Below are 20,379 nucleotides of genomic sequence, written 5' to 3' on the forward strand. Positions count from 1 at the left end.
TAAAATCTTAAAAAAAAAAAAAAAAAGAGTTGCATGCTCTACCGACTGAGACAGCCAGGCCCCCCTCACTTGGCGTTTTAGAAACCTCCAAAGACAGTTTAGAAGTCTCTGGTTCAGGATCAGGGAGATGATGAGCAAACAAGTACCTTGGAGACAAGGGCTCAAGCTAAGAATATAAATTGGGGAGGCGGGTTCTCTCTCTCCAAAACCCACTGTGGCTCCCTAGTACGAGCCAGATCAACCAGGCTGCACCAGGCGCCCCTCCTGCAGAGCCAGTCCGGCGCATCCCCTGCACCCTCGCTGTCCCCTTCTGCCCCTGCATCTGGATTCCTCTCCAGTGAGGGTGCCTTTGCTCCCCCTTTAACTCTCGAGCTCACACGGTCCCATAGCTCCCTTCCCAAATTCTCTTGCCCTGCTACACTCACAGGTTAGGGTTGTTTCAATGCTGAAGACCACTGCCCTCTACTCCACGGCTCTGCCTGCTTTGTAATTAGTTCAGGGTTGGCAGTGATCTGTTTGTCTGTCTTCCTACTTGTCCGTGAACTCCACAAGACAGGGAGCAGGTCTGCTCTACCTTCCCATTGTTCACCAGCACCGGCCACAATGCCTGGCGTAGCACAAGTGCTACAGGAAGGATTGGTTGGGTGAGACTGAAGCCATGAGTGGACACTGTGGGACTGCTCCACGCCTTGCCCTTGAGTTGCTCAGTTCCTATGGAACGACCCTCTCATGGCCTTCTAACATAGCCAGGCACCCAGTAGGTGCACAAGAAGTATGTGTAGACCCACTGATGAAACAGGTGGCAGGGAGTAGGAATTCTAATGGTAGGAGTAGAGGGAGAATAGAAACCACGAGAAGCCCCAATAACAATAAACATTTATTGCCCACCTTCTGCGCTGTTTTTTGCATGCTTGATATTTAATCCTTACTTCATTTTGATGATATAGATACTATCAATATCCACATCTTACAGATGAACAAACTAAGGCTCAGAGAGGTTAAGTGACTTGCTCAAGGGCACCCAGCACTGATACATAGAAGAGCGGAGCTCTCTATACCCAGGTCATGGGGAAGGAAGAGGAGCGGGCATGAGGTGGGGGGAGGGAAAGAGGAGCCTTACCAGGGGAGCCCAGAAGGATGTGCACCAGGTCCTCATAGAGGATGAGGGTGGCCGGCCGCTCCGGAAGCAGGTAGAGGCTGACTGACGCGTACACTGTGGGAGGGGTGGCCCATCCGTCAGCTCCAGAGAAAGCTCCCCCCCACCCCCCACCAACCCCAGGGCACTCCCTCCATCTGAATCCCAGTGACTTCATCCTCCTTCAGCAGCCCCTGCGTACCCCAGCCTGGGCAGCAGCTGCTAGAAAGCCTGCTCCCTCCACCCCCAAGGACTATTTTGGGAAGGGGCTGATAGGGTCAGCTGCTGCCCCCCCCTCCACCTGCCCCTGCACTCACAGGGCAGCTTGTCAACACGCCAGGGCACAGAGTTGGTGAGGAAGCCAGGGCGGGCAGCAGTGACCAGCACCCAGGTGCCCAAGCGGTAACTGAGGGGCAGTATGGCCACACCCTCTGAGTCCGTGGTACCCGCGGCCAGCAGCATCCGGTTCCCAAACACATCCACGGAGGCCCGGGCCAAGGGCACCAGCTCCCCGCTCACATACACCTGCACCTTGATCAGGATCTCTGTGGGCAAGATGGGGTGAGGAGAGTGAGGGGGGGGGAGAAAACTGGGCAGGGGGAGTCCCGAGATCAGAGGAGGAGGCTATGGGTTGGAAGTGGTTTGGGCGCCCAGGCTAGACAAGGCTTTATAAGAGTCAGCATGGGACGCCTGGATGGCTCAGTTGGTTAAGCGACTGCCTTCAGCTCAGGTCATGATCCTGGAGTCCCGGGATCGAGTCCCGCATCAGGCTCTCTGCTTGGCAGGGAGTCTGCTTCTCCCTCTGACCCTCCCCCTCTCATGTGCTCTCTCTCTCTCAAATAAATAAATAAATAAATCTTAAAAAAAAAAAAAAAGAGTCAGCATGGATAGGGCCCTCATTTAAACCCCACATCAGCCTGTGAGACAGGTGGTGCTATTACCATATTGCAAGTCTGACACATGCACTTTTCCACATTTTTACATTTCTGAACTCAGATTATGCCTCTAATTGATGATGTCATCATCATGATTAGCAGTATTTTTTTCTTTTCTTACTGGCACATGAAGTAATGGTGCATCTTATAGTCAATGATGTATTAGACTCCATAAAATATGCTCTTAAGCCCATTTTACAGATAAAGAAGCTGAGGCTCAAAGAGTTTAGATACTTGCACTGCAGTTAAGGGGGAGGCCTGGAATCCAAACCTGGGAGTCTGCCCCTAGATGCAAATTCTTAACCACTGGACCCCATGGGGCTGGCATCAGGGAGGGGAGAGGGAAGAGGGCTGAGAAAGGAGGAATAAGCGGAGGACCAGGACAGAGGGTCTACAGGTGGAGAGGAGAGAGGTCAGGATTCAGCCAATGGGAAGGGTTGCCGGGGGAGGCGGGGCGCGCTGGGTCAGAGTTTGGGTTCTGAAGAAAAAGCTGAGCAGGGGACGCTAGGGAGATGGTCTTCCCCCTTATTCATCCTCTTCCCAGAATCCTTTGCACAAGCCTGTTTCCTTTCAGATTTAGGGACTCACCCCAACCCCTAAGCCCAAACAAGTACCTCCTGACCCCTCCCCCTCGCAAGTACTGCCCGCCCCCTCCCAGCTGGTCAGCTACAAGTCAGTCACCATGGCAACGCCCTCATTCCTCCCAGGAGATGGGCAGGGAGCTGGGGCCCTGGCAAGGGGGAAGGAGATCTGGGGGGGCCGACTCAGGCCCAAGGGAAACTTATGTGGAGAGGACTAGGAAGTCCAGCCGCCTCTGCCCCTGGCCCCAGGAGAGCTTGGCCAGGATGGGCCAGCAGGTGTCCTGAGCTCAGATGGGGTGACTGGGTAGGGACCGGGCCTGGAGTTGTTCTTATGGATTCCCTAGGCAGCCTCTCTGATCCATAGTACCATCTACCTCTTCCCACTCAGCATGGCCCCTCCCTCAAGAACCTGCCTCACCCCTACCTTGCTGCTAATAATGGAAGTAGGTGTCCATGCCTAGGAAGGTACAGAGGCCTCAGTGCAGGGCCCGGGAAGCAGGTGGGAACACAAACCTAGGGGAGTCTAGGTACAGAAAGAGCCTGAAGCTCAGGGTAGCAAGGCATGGGGAGGTCACGGGGGGCTCATGCGTGGAGCCTGACACTCAACAATGACAGGTGTCTTATCTCAGGCTTCCAACTCCAGGGCCAGCGCCACGCCTGGCCCTGGCATCCCATCCAGCTGTTCGCCTGAACCCACCTCCCTCACCCCTCCCAGGCCAAAGCCCAACTTGGCAGGGTGGGTGCACACACTTGATTCTTTCCTACTCTCTGGTTTTCCCAGGCGCTGGCAATCTTCCTGCCCCTCCTCCACCACTACCCAGGAGGAATTCTGAGAAGCTAGAGGGGCCTGGCTACTCCCCACCCCTACCCAGGCTAGGAGCAACTGGATGGAGCAGCTGGGAAGAGGGGACCCAGGAGTCTGGAATATGGTCATTTGAAGGAATGCTTTGGGTTCAAGGGCCAAAGCCTCAGAAGAGGGGAGGGGGCCCAAGGAACCATACAGGGTGGGCAGGTGCCTAGCAGATTCTTTCCCCCTTCCCCTCAACCTGGGCACTCAGCCAGTGGCCTGAGGAATAGAGCCCCTATCCTGGCTCTATTTCAGCTAATTCCCTGGGCCCCCTCCCCTGGGGTATAGGACTTGAAGGAAAGGCTTTTTGAGAAACCAGGGCCCCTTCCTACCCATCAAAGCATCCTCTCCTCCCGCAGAGAGCAGGGAAGACTGAGGCCAGAAGGTGAGCCTTCCCCATTTCTCAAGCCTGACATTCCATACTGTATCCGCCTCTCCTAGCTTCAGCTCTGCCTCATTCCAGGAGGAAATCCGACCCCCTCCCTTCATCCGGACCCCACTTCCCTCAACCAGAACACACACACACACACACACACACACACACACACCCCCCGCTTTTCCTGTCAGCTCCTCGGTGGAGAGATGAGGAGTGGAGAGCACGGTTTCAGGCAGGGATGGGGTCCAGAGGCGATAGAGGGAAGAGTAACCGGGGTCGTGGGGCAGGAGGCTGGAAGGTGGGCGCAGGGCTGGAGTGGGCGGAGGCCCCCGAGAAGCCAGGCGTCGGTAGGGAGTCATGGTCTAGCTCTCCCACCCTCTCCCACTGCGGGAGCCCACCCCACCCCCACCTCACACACCCACCTGGGCCCGTGAGGCGCCGGGAGGCTCTCCTTCACTGCTGTGGAGAGGTTAGATGAGGAGGGGGTGACCTGGGGACGGGCTGGGGATAGGAGTAGCCGGAGGTCTGCTGGACGGGGACCCAGGCACCTGCCCTCCCAGCCGGCACAGCCCACAGCCAGCTAGCCAGCTCAGCATGGCTCCGCCACCACAGCCCTGCCATGCGCTTTGGCTGGGAATCACCACGTACCCCTTTTTCCAGACCCCCCCAAAGTGCAGCCCCTCCCTCCTCAAGGGCTGACAGCGTTTCTTTGGTACACCCCCAATTCTGAACCCGGGGGGGCCGGCCGGGGGCTGTCCGCCCACCGCCTCACCCACTCCCCCTCCTCCCCTCCCCCCCCTCCCAGCCCAGCTCCAGGCGCCCAGCCCCGGTTCGGGTCCAAGGTGGCAGCCGATGCTCGCGCCCCCACCCAGCCCGGGTCGGGAGCTAGGAGCCCGCAGGGGGCTGCGGAGCGGGCGCCCGCCCCAGCCCGCCCCTGGGCGGGTGTCTTCGGTAGACAATGGCTCAGGCAGCAGCGCCTCGCGGACCAGGAGAGAGAAAAACAAGGCGAGAGGGGGCGGCGGCGCGGAGCCCGGGGACCCCCGCTCTCCCCATTGTGTCTCCCCGAGACCCCCGCCCCGGCAGTCGCCCTCTCCCTCCCTTCTCTCCCCGGTAAGCGCCGACCCGGAGTCGCCGGGCTCCCCCCACCCAAACCCAGGGAACAGAGTACCCCCCAATTCGCGAGCGCCGCGAAGAGGGGCTGGCGGGCGGGGGCCCGATCGAGGGGGCACAGGCCCGCGATCGCTGCCCCTCCTGGCCGAGACTCACCCTGCGGGCTGGGGGGCTCCGGCGGCGACTTGCCGGGAGCCCGGGAGGCGCCGCCGAGCAGCAGCCCCAGCAGCGGCAGCAGCCGCGCGAGGACGCTGGGGCCACTCGGCGGCGGCATCGCGGGGCTCGGCCGGGCCCTAGCGGCCCATGGCTCCCGCCCGGCCCCGCTCGGCCGGCCCCGCTCAGCCCCGGCTCTGCGCCGCGCCGCGCCGCTCGGGCTCCCGCTCTGGCCGCGGCGGCCGCTCACCGCGATTGTCTCCGTCCGGAGCCGCCGCCAGCGCCCCCTGCAGGCGGCGCCCCACCCCGCGGACCTCGGGGCGCCGCCCCCTCACCGCCCGGCTCCGCGCGCCGCCCGCCGGCCCTGCCCGCCCTCTGCCCACCCTGCAGCCCCCATGCCCGAGCTGCAAGGGAGTGCGACGGAGAGGGTCCAATCACCCGGCTTCTTGGAGGTCCAGAGCCCTCGAACTTTGGTGCAAAATCTGGGAGGGAGGAAAGGCTACTGCTTACAACACACTCAGAGTAGTACGGTCATGAGTGCCTCCAGAAAGTGTAGGAACTGCCCAGTTCTATCGGCACAAACACCCACGCAGTGGGGAATCGGTCAGTCCCAGTCTAGCTTCTGCCTCTTGAGCTGAGAGCAAGTTACTTCGCCTTCTGGTCCTGAGCCTTTCTTTCAAGTGAGAACTGTAATAATCTCTACCTCGTGGGGCTGTTGTAACAACGGTTAAATGAGATAACAATATAAAGGATCTAGCGTATGCTTGACAGGAGCAGGGGCGCGATCGATGGTGCTGGTGTTGGCCCAGGATGAGGTGGAGGCTCACCTCCGCTCAGGTAATAAGATCCATTGTTGGACGGTCATAATGCTTGGGAATTTCTTCTAGAGACGCGAGCGGCCTTTCCCTCTCACTGAGAATCATCATTCGGTCCCACTGGTTCTGGTTCCTGAATGGCAGTCTTTTCCTTCTTCCTCAGCCACTGAACCCCACATTTAAAGCCTGACCTAGGCCCAGCCATGCTTGCTTTCTTTCCAGGTTCTGGTTGTCATCCTCATTCAGCTCCTGGGTGGCCAAATCCTCATCTAATCTGGTATCCCTCTCTTGGTTTTCCCTGGCTTTCACTTCTCACAATGTGGTGCCCCAAAGGGGACTGGATATCTAGAGCAAGGACCTTGTCCCCCAGAGGACAGCAGGCTTCTCTCCTGGTTGGGTCCCCTGGTTGGCTCTTCTGACTTAAGGGGACCTTGTTGTGAGTTTGTGATGCCCGATTCTTTTTTTCCCCCTCTCCTCCTCCCCCTTCTTCCCTCCCTCCCTCCCTCCCTCCCTCCCTCCCTTCCTTCCTTTCTCTTTCTTTCTTCTCTTTCCCTCTCCCCTTCCCTCCCTCTTTCTTTTCTCATAAATTTCCAGCTAACCAGATTTCCCAGTCTTCTTCTTATGTAACCAATTTTCCACAATCTCAACACAGGATTTAGCACTCATCCCTGGTGAATTTCATCTTGTTGGTTTCAACCCAACTTCACAATCTGTCAAGGCTGCCTTGAATCCGCTTCAGTCACCCATTGTACTGGAGCTCCCTCACAGCCAGCAGCCATCTGCGGGGTGGAGAGCAGCTTCCCTGCCTCCATTCAAGGGACTCTGGACAATGCCAGGCAGCTCAGGGCCAGGATGGAGCTTTGGAACAACCTCATAGAGCTCTCCTTCAGCTTTATCAAAATTGTTCAGTTTTAAATCCAGCTCACATTTCTGTCTTGTCTATAAGGGAAAATGCCAAATGCTTTGCTGGATCAAGATCAACTGTCTGGGGCTATCCAATTGCAGTGGTGGGGTGGAGAGGGAGTCTGGCTGGTGCATAAGGATCACAGCGGCTTAACCTTTTCCTAGGAAAAGTCACCCAACTAAAAACCTGTTCTGGAACTTGCCATGCATGGATGTCAAATTGTTTTCTTTGCAAAATTTACTTTTTATCCCTTTGGGTAAAATCAAATACCAGCCGCTCTTGTGAGGTAAGTCTATTCATCAATGGCCTCCCCCAACACTTAGCATCTAGTCCAAACTCCTACCCATGGCCAAAAGGCGCTGCCTACCTGCCCCCACCCCTGACCTCATCTGCACCCTGTGCCGCCCTCCAGTCCATGGGCCCCCTGGCTTTTATTTATTTATTTAAAAAAATTTGTTTTTAAAGATTTTATTCATTTATTTGACAGAGAGACACAGCGAGAGAGGGAACACAAGCAGGGGGAGTGGGAGAGGGAGAAGCAGGCTTCCTGCTGAGCAAGGAGCCCGATGTGGGGCTCGAACCCAGGACCCCGGGATCATGACCCGAGCCGAAGGCAGACGCTTAACGACTGAGCCACCCAGGCGCCCCTTAAAGATTTTTTATTTATTTAACAGAGAGAGAGGGAGAGACACAGCAAGAGAGGGAACACAAGCAGGGGGAGTAGGAGAGGGAGAAGGAGGCTTCCTGCCTGGCAGGGAGCCCGATGCGGGGCTCTATCCCAGGACTCCGGGATCATGACCCGAGCCGAAGGCAGATGCCCAATGACTCAGCCACCCAGGTGTGCCTCCTGGCTTTTATTTAAACACATCAAGCCTGCTCCCACCCCAGGGCCTTTTCACGGACTGCTCTTTCTGTCCAGATCGTATTATTCTTGTGCAGCTAGCTGGCTCATTCATCCCTCTCTCTGCTCACCTCATCAGAGGCCTTCCCTGACCACTCTACCTAAAATGTCAGTCCTCTCCCACGTAATTCTACCAGAATCTCCTTACCTTGATTTTTACTCTCAGCACTGACCACCACTGACCAGACATGTATGTGCTCGTTTACCCTTTTTTTTTTTTAAGATTTTATTTATTCATTTGAGAGACAGAATGAGAGAGAGAGAGAGAGAGAGAGCACAAGAGGGGGAAGGGTCAGAGGGAGAAGCAGACTCCCTGCTAAGCAGGGAGCCCGATGTGGGACTCGATCCCGGGACTCCAGGATCATGACCCGAGCCAAAGGCAGTTGCCCAACCAACTGAGCCACCCAGGCGCCCCGCTCATTTACTCTTTACCCCTGGTCGAATGTAAGTCTCACAAGGGGCTGGCACTTTGCTTTCTTCACTGCTCCATCTGAGCGCTGGGAGAGTACCGGGCACATGGGAGGTGCTCAATCAATATTCACTGAACCCATGAATCAACACATTTCTCAGGACTCCAGGTGGACCCCCCGTCTATCCTGGGACTCCAGTCCTGGCGGGCGGAGGCGGGAGAGTTCTCTTCTGCTCCTAGCGCTCCTGTGAGTTCCCTGCCTGGAGCCCTCTTTCCTAACCGAAGAGCCTTCTCCTTGATGGGGAGGAAGGGTAGCTGGACAGCAAAGCCCGCTCTCCTCTCCCTGGTGTGACGCTGCTTTCCTCAGGCTGAGGGCTTAGTCAGCTTCCCCCGGCCCCCTCCTCACCTGAACATGGCTTTAAAGGCTTTTTTTTTAATGGGAGTGGGGAGAGCAAGTTATATTCCCGAATCTCAGGTCCACTTGAGGCTTATCCCTCTAAAATCATGAAAAAAAAAAAATGCTGTTGAAAGCTGTCCACCAGGGACCAGCCTGCCTTCTCTGATGCTCCCAGCCTCCATGGCACCCAGCACCCTCAGACACCCCATCCCCCTCCAGTCTCTCCTGCAGGCTCTGCCACCCTTTCTCCTCTGTTCCGCCCCGACTCTCTACTCCCAGACACTCCCCAAAGACAGTAATTGGCGGAGACACTCTCTGCACACACTTCTGCCAGCCCCAGCCCCTCCCTCCAAACATCACCTGTCCCTGGTCCCCTTCTCTTCGCAGACCCAAGAGGAGGCAGCATGCAGGGGGTTGGGGCTCAGCCTCTTTATTGGGCAGCAGGGAAAGGAATGGGCAGCTCTCACCGGAGGGGGAGAACACCAGGAGGCCTCCATGGTGTTCACCAACTCGTGGGTGAGCAGAGTGGGGGGGGGCACACGTTGAAGATTGGGCAGAGCAGGCACAGACCCCAGCCTTCCTCCTAGGACAGGGCGCGGGCTGCCCCCTCACTCCTCCTCATCTTCTTCTAGTGGCGGCCGGTTGCGCTTGAAGAAGCCGACCTGGGGGTGCACAGGGGCCGGGGACAGGGTGTAAAGATGATCAGTGGGCCCACCGAGCAGCAGTTGAAGAAGCAGGCTAGAAAGCAGCCAGTCATGAGGTCCTCCCCCTGGACCAGCAGAGAATCAGATCCCACTGCATGCACAAATGGAGGCCTTCCCCATTCAGAGATAACAGATGTAACAAGTTACTTGTGTTTAATTTGTCTTTTTCCCCTGAAAAAAATTTTTTTTGAAGATTTTATTTATTTATTTGACAGAGAGACAGCAAGAGAGGGAACACAGCAGGGGGAGTGGGAGAGGGAGAAGCAGGCTCCCTGATGTGGAGCAGGAAGCCTGACGTGGAGCAGAGAGCCTGACGTGGACTTGATCCCAGGACCCTGGGATCACGACCTGAGCCAAAGGCAGGCGCTTAACGACTGAGCCACCCAGGCGCCCCTCCCCTGAATTTTTTTTAAAGATTATTTATTTATTTGAGAGAGAGAGAGGGAGAGAGAAAGCATGAGTAGGGGGAAGGGGCAGAGGGAGAGGGAGAAGCAGACTCCCCGCTGATCAGGGAGCCCAGATGTGGGGCTCGATCCCAGGACCCCAAGATCATGACGGGAGCTGAAGGCAGATGCTTAACTGACTGAGCCATGCAGGCGCCCCTCCCCCGAATTTTTCTTAATTATTGGCCATTATGTCTCTATGTGACTCAAGCGCCCAATGATATGTATTTGATGACTGTAAGTCTAATGCACGATTTTCCCTAAAAGCACCATGACTTCCCAGGGCTTGAGCACTTGAGCGAGTTTGAGAACAGCCCTCCCAGCTCAGAGGAGGGAGTGACCCCGCAGGGCCTCCCCAGAGGGTCTGGATCAGACTCGGGTCTCCCACCTCAGTCGGCGGGGGGAGGGATTGGGAGTTGAGCCCTGTCCTCCTTAGGGAATTCCTTAACCAACTGAGCCACCCAGGCGCCCCCTCCTTAGGGAATTCCTGCAGGCAGGACTCCCTCCCTGTGACTCTTCCTCTCAGCCGGGAACAGGCTGAAAGGCCTTAGGATTTTAGGTGCCACCTCTCCCAGGGGTCTGTGCCCTGGAAGAGGTCCTCTGGAGAATGACACTCTTTAATAGTGGAGATGTGAATGGACCCTGGGTCACCATCTCTCTCTGCCTCCCTGTGAGGTAGGGCACGGCCAAGCCTGTGCCCGCCCAGGGACCCCACCCTCCCTTCATGCCTCACCTTCCACATGGCCAGGACCAGGAGCGTGAGCAACACCAGGCCGCCGAGCGCGCCTACCAGCACCCACCAGATGGGAATGTCCCTTTCCTCCAAGGCTCGAAGCAGGTGCGTCTGCACCTGAGGGCAAACCCACATGTTTTCTCAGTCACCTTGCCACCTGCCTCTCCCAAAGACTCAAACTTGTGGGCTCAGGACCCCCAACCAAGCCACCTACCTGTGCCACCCCTCAGACGCGGGGATGCCCCACCCCCACCGTGTGGGGCGCCGACGCTTGGGAAGACAGTGGGTCCTGCAGGCTCCATACTCACCAGAGTTTCCCCACTAGGCAGGCTGAGGGCGGGCACAGCGTAGGGAAGGGAGGAGACGTTGAACCAAGCTTGCGACTGCAGCACGAACTGATCCAGTGGCCTCTGAATGGGGTGGGTGAAAGCCATTTACGTGGGCCGATTGGTAGCAGGAGTCCCGGCCCTGGCCTAATCCCCTCCCCTCAAAAGTAAGCCTTGCCCTCACTCCCTCTTCAGCCCCGGCCGCCCCTGCCGCCCCATCTCTCCCCACAGCAAGCTTGGGCCCCGCCCCCAGAAAGCCCCGCCCCCCGGCGCCCCCCTCCCCACCTGCTGGAGGCCAGGCTGCTGCAGGAAGGCCAGCACCCTGACCATGGCCCGCTCGCCTCGCACCATCTCCTGCAGCTCACACTGCACCACCGTGTGCGGCCCCGAGGCGCAGCTCTAGGGGGATGCCTCGTTAGTTCCCAGCCCCTAGGACCCCTCAGCCCTCACCACCCCAAGGGCCCAACAACAGAAAGGGGCAGCGGGGACAGGGAGCCCGGGCCTCCCTCGCAGGAAGGGCCTCAGATTCAAGCTTCTGACTTTATCTCTGAATGGGGCTGCTCACACGGTTCCAGAGATGCAGGGAAAGGGTGGGAAGAAGTGGGTCATCATACAGCGTTCAACACCCAGAACTTTTGTAACTCTGCTTTGGCATGTCTTCATTTTCTTTAATGTCCTGGGAACCTCTGAAGATTCAAGGACCCCCACCCGGCCCCAGACACAAGACCAGCCCCAGCCTTCATACTCACCTGGAGCATTCCTTGGGACCAACGTGGTCCACCCAAGGCCCACATCACATTGCTGGTCCCTCTCCCTGCCTCTCAGAGCCTCTGTCCCCTGTGCCCCAGGGAGACCCCAGCTGGAGACCATGGAGCCTGCTCACCAGGAGAACTGGATCCTGAAGCCTGGCCGGCTGGTTGGACCCTGGCAGGGACGCCTGTCTGCGCTCCCGCTTGTGATGCCCGGGGGAGGTGGGGGAGGGGCTGGGGGTCGGCAGCCTCCAGTTCAGCTGGGGAGGCAAAGAAGCAGTGGGTCCAAGCTCCACTCATCCCCCCTCACTCCCAGAGGGGCCCTGGTTGATGGGCTGGGGCCCCACCCACAACCCTTTCTTCCAGCCAGGCTCTCACCTTGTAGGGGTTAGGAGTGGGCTGGGGGGAGCACTGAAGCCCCCCCTGGGGCTGTATGTCCAGGATGTAGAGCAGGTCAGAAGGCTGGGACTGGCCAGGGAGGCAGAGGCTGAGGCGGAGGCCACTTACAGTGCCAGGGCCATTGTTGTGGAGCTGGCGAGTGGGTGGCCGGATGTTAGGTGGCTCAGCACCCACCGCGTAACTCCTGGGTCCCTGCCCCCCCCCAGTCTGGGTCCCAGAAGGCCCTTCATACCTCATAGGTGTGCTCCACTTTGGGGCCCCAGATGTCGGAGCTGTTCTCCCTGTTGTCTTCTTCGGCCACCACCACCAGGGAGGCTGGAAAGGAGTTCCTGTGGGGCCCGAATCCCTCTGGGTGAGGTTGATCAGTTGACTCGCCTGTAGGGGTTCCTCCAAAGCCCTCTGAAGCTGAGGGTTCTGCCTGCCATCTCCCTGATCCACCCCTGGGCTCACCCTCGCAGCTCCACGTGGGCCTCTGCCCGGACTGGGACATCCAGCAGCACAGCCTCGCTGTTCGGATTCTGGCTGTTCTTGCTGGAGGGGAGCGGATAAGGAGAAGCAGGTCAGGGACACCAGCCCAGTGGACATCAGAACTCTCTGGGGCAGGGCCAGAATTTCAGAGGGGTCGGGAAGTGCTAAGTCCACAAACAGCTCGCCACACTGAAGTTAGACCTGGGAAAGACCTTCTTCTAGGGCTCCAAGACCCAGACACAAGGCTCTGGGGAAGAAAGGGAACGGGGAAGTCTGAAGAGCGGGCATCCCAGAAGATCCTTCTGGAAGGAGGGCATCTGAGGGTGTCTGCATCAGGATCAGCCAGGGGAAGGGAGGTGGGTAGGAATGTTCCCCAGTCCAGTACCTTCTGATCTGTAGCCAGAAGGACACACGTTCCCCAGCCTCTTCCAGGTTCTCCACACTCACCAACATTGTGATTCCTATCTGAGAGACAGGGAGGGCCGAAGTCACGGCCCAGATGCCCACTCTGGGCAGCCCTGTCCCACTATCTCAGAAGCCCACTCAGCCAAGAACACAGGGAGTGTGAGGACCAGGATTCTAGCCCAGAGCTACAGGACTCCAAGCCCAGCCCCTAAAACTCGGCTGTGTCTGAGCCGCTGGTGGAGCGGACCCAGCACCCACGCCTTGGGGCCTCACCCGGGCATTCCTCTTCATGGGGTTGCCCAGCTCACACAGCACCATCTTGGTCTCATTCTCCTTCTTCTGGTTACAGATGAGTCTCTCAAAGCCCTTCAGGGAGGTAGTTTCAAGAAAGCAGATGGTTGGAGTATCCCATATACGTGCAAACTCCCTTGGAAAGTCTGCAAGGGACTCGTGTGCCAGGGTGGAGAGGGGGGCTTCTCAGGGTGGGAGTTTGAGGGATGTCACATTCTCCTTTACGTATCCCGGGGGCACCTTATTATTTTCTTTTTTTTTTTTTTAAAGATTTTATTTATTTATTAGAGAGAGAGACAGCGAGAGAGGGAGTACAGCAGGGGGAGAGGGAGAGGGAGAAGCAGGCTTCCTGCGGAGCAGAGAGCCCGATGCGGGGCTCGATCCCAGGACCCTGGGATCATGACCTGAGCCGAAGGCAGATGCCTAACCAACTGAGCCACCCAGGCGCCCCTTGGTTTGGGTTTTAGAATAGTCCTCGGATTTTATGCTATTAGCAAGAACACCTTTTCCAAATTAAAAAAAAAAAAAAAAATCAAATCACAGTTTTTACAAGCAACACCTAAGAGAAGCGGGGGCTCTCAGGTGGAAAATGAGAGGCAGGGCTCTTGTACCTCCCAGGTCCCTGGGAATGCCCCCAAGGTGGGGCCTCACCTCGATGTTGCTGACGGCCCGCATGTAGTGGGCGCCTAGGGGCAGGTGCACGGCCAGCTCCGCTTCGTAGGCCCCCTCGCCCTCATTGGCTGCATCCATCTGCAGCTCCAGCACATTATCGGCTCCAATGAGGAGGGGGGAGCCCATCCTGTGGGGAGAAAGGAGTAAAGCGGAGGAGGCCGGGCCCAGGCCCAGGGCCTGGGAGGGGAGTGAGGACAGAGTATCAGGTGGAGAAGGGCTGTCATGGGGCGGGCGGCCTCCTCACACGTTGGCGGTGAGCTGGAGCTGGGGCACACACAGGTCATCTTCCCCACAGTCCAGGATGATTCGGGTCTAGAAGAGGCACATCAAGGTGTGCGGGTGAGTTGGGGACATGTGAAGTTTGGGGGGAGGGTCACATGAGGACTTAGGGAATTAGAAGGTCTGAGAATGAAAAGGAGTTTGGAGCTGACGTCACGGCTTTGGGGTTTGCATCAGGGTTTGGGATGATGTCAGGACGGTGACATCAGGATTTATGGGTTTGTCAGAGTTTACAGGTGACGTCAACAACACGTGGGGCTTGAATCAGGGTTTAAGGAATTTTGAATTTTGGGGGCTTTCATTAAGGTTTAGAGTGACATCAAAGATGAGAGGTGACATCAAGGTTTTGGGGTTCCCATTAGGACCTGGACACTAACCCTAACCCTGACTTTCTGGGAGGGGTCCTGCACCTCCTTTGTCTGTTCCCATCCACCCCCACCTGCTCCTGGACATGGGTGTCTCCATGAAGCACGACAGCAGGGGCTACTCCATCCTTCCTGGGTTGCAAGGACACATTGAAGCTTAGCACAATGGGGCTCAGCTTGTCCCGGAAGTCGGCCTCGTCCTAGGGAGGGGACAAGAGTCAGACCATGCACCCTGCCGTACATGTCCCACTGACCACCCTCGTACCCGCAGCATCCAGCCCATGCCCCAGGGCTGGAGGAACAGGATTGCACACCCAGCCCTTCCCATCCCCAGCCTGGGTGTACTCGAAGGAAGGCCACGGTGGTGTGGCAGATGGGGCTGTGCCTCCCGCCCAGGTCCAGATGCAGCGTGGTGCCCGCCAGTTGCGAATTCAGCAGTAGCACCCGCCGGCCCTGGCGGGGCTTCTGCCGGTCCAGCTGCAGCTCGGCGTTTAGGGCTGGCAAGGGAAGCAGGGAGGGTCAAGGTCTCCCTGGCCAGCCTCCAGGGGAGCCAGACCCACTGCCCTCTGTCCCCATGATGACACTCACGCAGCTGCTGAGGAATGTTGTGCCCAGTGGCTCCTACACACATCTGTATGTTAAAGCTGCAAAGATAGGAGTTGGGCTCAGGGGCTAGGGCCCCTCAAGGAAGGTCCCAGACCCTGTCCAGCCCATGCCCTCTGTCTCCTCACCAGCTCACGCGCGCCTGGGTCTGGGGCAGGACACAATTCTTCACAGCAGGATTCAGTGAATCTTGTACCAGCAGCTGGACATTGGCCATCACCACTGGCTGAGCTCTGGTGGCATGGGGGGAGGTTTGCCATTGTGGGCCCCCCTGGCCCAGTATCCTCTGATGGTGCGGACCGTCCCCCACCACGCCCCTGGAGCCGGCACTTACCTGTACACAGCCACCTTATTGGCCCCATAAGCTCCCACCAGGAGGTCTACAGATATTGGAGGGGTCAGAATCAGCCATTAGAGGAGGCATGGGGTCCTCACCTCAGCTTTCTTGGGGTTTCCCACACCATTTCCCCCCCTGGGGTTTTGACCTGGCCTCCCTTGGCCTCCCAGCCTCCCAGATGGGTCAGAACACTCAGTGGGGCACAGGCCCCTGACTGTGTCCTTCAGCATCTCCAGCTAATGCCCAAGAGCCCTTCTTGGCTAGCTGGATGCATTCCAGGGGCACCTGGGTATCCATTGTCATCGATGTCTGCGGCACCTCGCAGGGAGAAGCCGAAGCCAGAGCCTGCTGGGAAGGGGCTGTCCAGGACCTGGGAGGGGCGGGAGCTCAGCCCCTCGCTCTGCCCCAGGAACACCAGCACTTGGCCCCGACCACTAGGACCTCCGTATGGGGCGGCCACTGCAACATCTGGAAGGAGCAACAGAAGGGGAGGGGCTGTTTGCTATCATTTTCTCCAATTTCTGTTTGTTATCCCGGTGGCCCCGAGCTCCCTCTCCCGGGAGACCCCAGGGGATCAGCAGCGGGATACAAGAGTCAGCGTCAAGGAGGCACCTGCCCTGCCCTCCAGGAGTTTACAGCTGAGTACAAGAGAGACCCGCCAAGTAGGATGATTATAAAAACAGTAGCAGCCCTTGGTATCTATTGAGGAAAATATATTGACATAATTTCATTTAATCCTGAAAATTAGGCATTATTATTCCCATTTTAGATGAAAAAACTGAGTCCCAGAAGATTAAATAACCAAGACCTATTAAGTAGTGGCCCCCTTTTCCCCTAGGGAACTTCATCCCATTTCTTTCTTTCTCTCTCTCTCTTTTTTTTAAAGATTTTATTTATTTTAGAGAGAGAGAGAATGCGCATGCATGCGCGAGCAGGAGGGGCAGAGGGAGAGGGAGAGAGAGAATCCCAAGCAAGCTCCACGCCCAGCATGGAGCCCAACTTGGGGCTCCATCCTATGACCCTGAGATCATGACCTGAGCCAAAATCAAGAGTCAGACGCTTAACCAACTGAGCCACCCAGGCTCCCCCCTTCAATTCCACCATGCAAACTCAGAGCCACACTATGGGCTTGTCATCACTAATAACTTTTAAGATCACTCTTGAAAATGTATTTGTTAATCATCATAATCTTATTACTTTATAAGAGTTCTTTTTTTTTTTTTAAAGATTTTATTTATTTATTTGACAGAGAGAGACACAGCGAGAGAGGGAACACAAGCAGGGGGAGTGGGAGAGGGAGAAGCAGGCCTCCCGCGGAGCAGGGAGCCCGATGCGGGGCTTGATCCCAGGACCCTGGGATCATGACCTGAGCCGAAGGCAGACGCTTAACGACTGAGCCACCCAGGCGCCCCTTTATAAGAGTTCTTTACATGTGACAGCAGTAAGATCTTTTATATATATGTTGTAACTCTCTTTCCTTTGTCTTCTGACTTCGTTTTCTATGCACCTTTTTTCCTTTAAAAAAATCTATTGATTTTTCTGATTGAGTTACATGGAATTCATCCAAATAAGTCCACCCTGACCAGTCTCATCCCCAGGCTCTGGGCCTCCCCTCCCTCCTGATCTTTAGCATCTTCCTCTCTTTGCTTATTTCTGACCATTCGATCACCCTGGTCAGATCCTCTGCCATCTTACCCCATCGCCAGTCCTTAGCAAGCCTGGCCAGACCTCAGCAGATGGGGCCCCAGGGATTCCTGACCTCCCATCTAAACTAGGGATGGATCAAGGCGGTGCCCAGTGGTCCCGAGGGGGTTCTGCTCAGCCCCCTCTCCCACTCTGCTCAGCACCTATTTCAAACTTTCTGCAAGCTCCCAGCCCCCTACCTCCTTCACAAAGAGAAGCAGCCCAACTCTTGTGCTATAAATCCAAACCCTCTTTCCCCAACTCCTAATCTGCCACCAGGCTAAATATCCCAGCCCAGCCTTCTCCGAGGAGCATCACAGGGACACTCCTCTGGCTCACTTCCCTCACCACCCTGTTTCCCCACAAGATCATGTCCGCCACCTTCAACCTACTCCATATGCTTTGAAATAAGAATCACCTTCTCTTGACATTCACCTTTCAGGAATCTTTTCTTTTTTCTTTCTTCTTTTTGTCCTTTCACAAACTGGTTGAAGGAGCGGTCTACACTGGCTGCCTCCAGTTCTTCACTTCCATTCTTACCCTGCCCTGTGGCATTCTGACTTCTGTGCCTACCCAGCCCTGAATCGGTTTCTTCTCACTGTCACCAATGACCTCCTTCTTGCTAAAGCCCACGGAGACTTCTCCAGCCCCATCTAACGATGTCTTTAGGCAGCATCTGGAACCACTGACCCCCTTCCTCCTGCTCAGAGCATTCTCTTGCTTTCAGTTCTGGGCCATGAGATCTCCTGGTTTCCCTTCTACTTCTCTGGACACTCCTGTCTCCTTTCTAGACTCACTTCCGCTAAACGCTCTAGCTCCCCAGGGCTTTGTCCCATGCCTCTTCTCACTTCACAGGTGCCCGGGGCCTCATCCACCCTCCCCAAGCCCCTGTCTCCCACTCGGAACTCTCTGGTGCCAGTGGGGAAGGCACACATAACTGTTCTCTGGATGTCTGCCTAACGCTCCCAAGCCCTTCAAGGTCAAACAGGCCCAGAGCTGAACTGCTGATCTCCGCCCCTGCCCTCCCCTCCCCAGGCCCGATACTTGGCCTGAACTCCAGGCAGCAAAGGCACCAGCACCCCCTCAACTCCTTGCTCTCTCTTAGCTCCACATCCAGCACCCATCGAGTCCTAATAGTGCAGGTACTGAATATCTGTGAAATCACCCCATCTCTAACTACACTGCCAAAATCCACACCCAGGTGGTCACCATCTCTTGCCTGGACGAATGCAAACAAATCCTAAGTGGTCTCTTTCAACTCTTCTCCCGAAAAGCCCCCTTCCCCAGCTCCCGCTGCCCTCTGGTCAAATCCGTGGTCTTTATTGTGGCTATTAACCACTCTGCAGCAAGTGGGGCTCCTCTCTTCCCTTACCGTTGTAGCCATCCCGGTCGAGGTCACCCAGGGGTGCGATGGCCGAGCCGAATCGCCCGTAGAGCTGAGTGCCGGTCAGCAGGAGGCTGGGGGCGCCCAGCACGTGGTGACCTCGAGGCTGCAGGAACAAGTACACGCGCCCCACCTCGGCCAGTTTGCGGTCAGCGCGGCTCTCCATGTACAGTGGGGCGCCCACCAGCAGGTCGTGCCTCCTGCAGGCCAGACGGGCAGTGCAGTGGGGTGGGCTAGGGGGATGAGGCGGGCCTGGGCCAAATCTCGCCCATTCCATTCTCACCCTCCCGCTCCCCTCGGTGACGGTGATCGTCAGGTGGGAGTGGGCGGGGAAAGGAGGAGACCGAGAGCAGTCAACCCCTCTGGTGACTGGGGACCCAAACTGGTAGGGATGGGGCGCCCCTCACCCATCTCCGTTGACATCAGTGACGGTCACGGAGTGTCCAAAATACGAAGCCATCTGCAGGAAGACGAGGCATACTTAATTCCCGCCCCCAGGCCTGCACCCTCTCTTACACATCGCCCCCCCACACACCCCGTGGAATATTCTAGGGTTCCAATTCCCCAGCGTCGGCCACCCCCACTGGGGCGGGCCTCCACCTGCTCTCCATGCAGCTTGTGCAGCGTCTGGTGGTACGAGTTCAAAATTTCCACCTGCACGGAGAACGCACAGGAGCGCGTCATTCTTGCTCCCCAGGACAGCCTCCCGTCTCGGGTGAGAAAGGGAAGGAGGTTTAGGGGGCTTGGGGATGCCCGGTGGCAGGACAGGGCACTCACCGCTCCCAGGGTCCAGCTCCAGGTCGGGGCACCGAGGACATACTCTGGGGAGAGCCGGACCCCAGTGAATGAGGTCCTTCGAACCTACCCCCCTCCCACCCGCCATTCTGCAACCCAGAGGAGATTTCGGGGCGGGGCTTGGAAGTGCTCCTCCCCGGGCTGGGCTCCCCAACCTTTGTCCCTAAATGGATTTCTTGCCTGTAGTACTGAGATCCCCGTCGAACTCTCCCACGGCCACCGAGTACCCTGAAGACACAGCACGAATTAATCTTTCTGGGAGGGCGAAGCAGGGAGAGGGCCAAGGGCGAGGAAGAAGGGGACTCAGAGACCACCCAGTCCAAACCCTGCATTGTGGAGATGGGAAAACTGAGGCCAAGACCTGCCCTAGGCTGCGCAGCTAATCCAGGGTGCGAAAGATAAGCTGGGGCATATGGGAGTGGGGCGGTGGCGGGGAAGCTGTGGGAGCCGAGGGCGGAGGCGCCTTAGGTGCTGAGGTTGGCCAGCTGGGGATGGCGCTGCGGCACGGAGTGGGCGGTGATAGAGTGCGGGGAGGCCCAGAAGGGAGGCGCCAGGGTTACCCCGGTAGCCGTCGTAGTACTCTGGCTTGCTGTAGTCGAAGGTGAAGCTCTGGTTGGGCACGTGCCACAAGAGGGTGCCTGGGCGGTAACTCGAGACGATACTGGTAATGGGAGCCCGCGCCAGGAGACCTAGGGCGCAAGGGACAGCGGGTGTGGGGGCCGAGACTCCTGGGGTCTCCCCAGGCCCAGAGAAGGGAGGGAGGTGTACAGATGGGCAGGTACCTAAGAAAAAATAGCCGCCAGGGGCCCCAAGCACCAGCTCTCCAGCCTGAAAGGGAAGCCCTGGAAGTGAGAGGGAGTCCTGTTTGGGAGCCGCCCCCACGCCGCTTAGGCTCCCTACTCGCCTGAGTAACCACGGAGCTGAAGCCCGCTTCGCAGTAGCGCCGGTCGTCTCCTGGAGGGGGAAGGGGGCGGGGTCAGCGAAGGAGCCGATCGAGGAGCGTGCACTGGAGCCTGGGCCGCGGCGGGTCTAGGAGCTGGGCCGGGGAGGGGCTAGGAGCTGGGCCGGGGCGGGTCTAGGAGCTGGGCGGGGCGGGTCTAGGAGCTGGGCCGGGGCGGGTCTAGGAGCTGGGCCGGGGCGGGTCTAGGAGCTGGGCCGGGGCGGGTCTAGGAGCTGGGCC

At 57.6% G+C, this 20,379-nt stretch overlaps 2 protein-coding genes across 3 annotated transcripts in view; both read right to left on the reverse strand.

Moving 5' to 3' along the window:
• The window catches only part of FAM171A2 (family with sequence similarity 171 member A2), a 10,310-nt gene extending 4,999 nt beyond the window's left edge, over positions 1–5,311 (reverse strand). The window contains exons 1-3 of the mRNA XM_035027441.1: positions 5,141–5,311; positions 1,453–1,680; positions 1,121–1,213 (exon numbers count right to left, since the gene is read on the reverse strand). Of these exons, the coding sequence (XP_034883332.1) occupies positions 1,121–1,213; positions 1,453–1,680; positions 5,141–5,258 (439 nt within the window). The 5' untranslated portion in view covers positions 5,259–5,311. The remainder of the gene's footprint in view (positions 1–1,120; positions 1,214–1,452; positions 1,681–5,140) is intronic.
• Positions 5,312–8,130: 2,819 nt separating this feature from the next.
• The window catches only part of ITGA2B (integrin subunit alpha 2b), a 15,564-nt gene continuing 3,315 nt past the window's right edge, over positions 8,131–20,379 (reverse strand). Inside the window, exons 5-31 of one of the 2 annotated variants that reach the window (XR_004683238.1) lie at positions 20,104–20,153; positions 19,982–20,027; positions 19,760–19,888; positions 19,380–19,427; positions 19,182–19,225; positions 19,005–19,058; positions 18,812–18,864; positions 18,393–18,604; positions 15,623–15,805; positions 15,335–15,380; positions 15,129–15,233; positions 14,986–15,041; positions 14,743–14,894; positions 14,472–14,597; positions 13,998–14,065; positions 13,733–13,880; positions 13,064–13,156; positions 12,771–12,850; positions 12,368–12,448; positions 12,150–12,246; positions 11,897–12,049; positions 11,653–11,778; positions 11,055–11,168; positions 10,752–10,853; positions 10,444–10,560; positions 9,031–9,225; positions 8,131–8,662 (exon numbers count right to left, since the gene is read on the reverse strand). Coding sequence is in view for 1 of the 2 variants with exons in the window: in XM_035027290.1 (XP_034883181.1) it covers positions 9,172–9,225; positions 10,444–10,560; positions 10,752–10,853; positions 11,055–11,168; positions 11,653–11,778; positions 11,897–12,049; positions 12,150–12,246; positions 12,368–12,448; positions 12,771–12,850; positions 13,064–13,156; positions 13,733–13,880; positions 13,998–14,065; positions 14,472–14,597; positions 14,743–14,894; positions 14,986–15,041; positions 15,129–15,233; positions 15,335–15,380; positions 15,623–15,805; positions 18,393–18,604; positions 18,812–18,864; positions 19,005–19,058; positions 19,182–19,225; positions 19,380–19,427; positions 19,760–19,888; positions 19,982–20,027; positions 20,104–20,153 (2,537 nt within the window). In the remaining variant the exon portion in view is untranslated. The other variant, XM_035027290.1, reaches the window with a different exon arrangement.

The sequence above is a fragment of the Mirounga leonina genome, unplaced genomic scaffold (assembly GCF_011800145.1).
Source record: "Mirounga leonina isolate KUSES-001 unplaced genomic scaffold, KU_Mleo_1.0 Mir_200, whole genome shotgun sequence".
Classification (NCBI taxonomy): Eukaryota; Metazoa; Chordata; class Mammalia; order Carnivora; family Phocidae; genus Mirounga; species Mirounga leonina.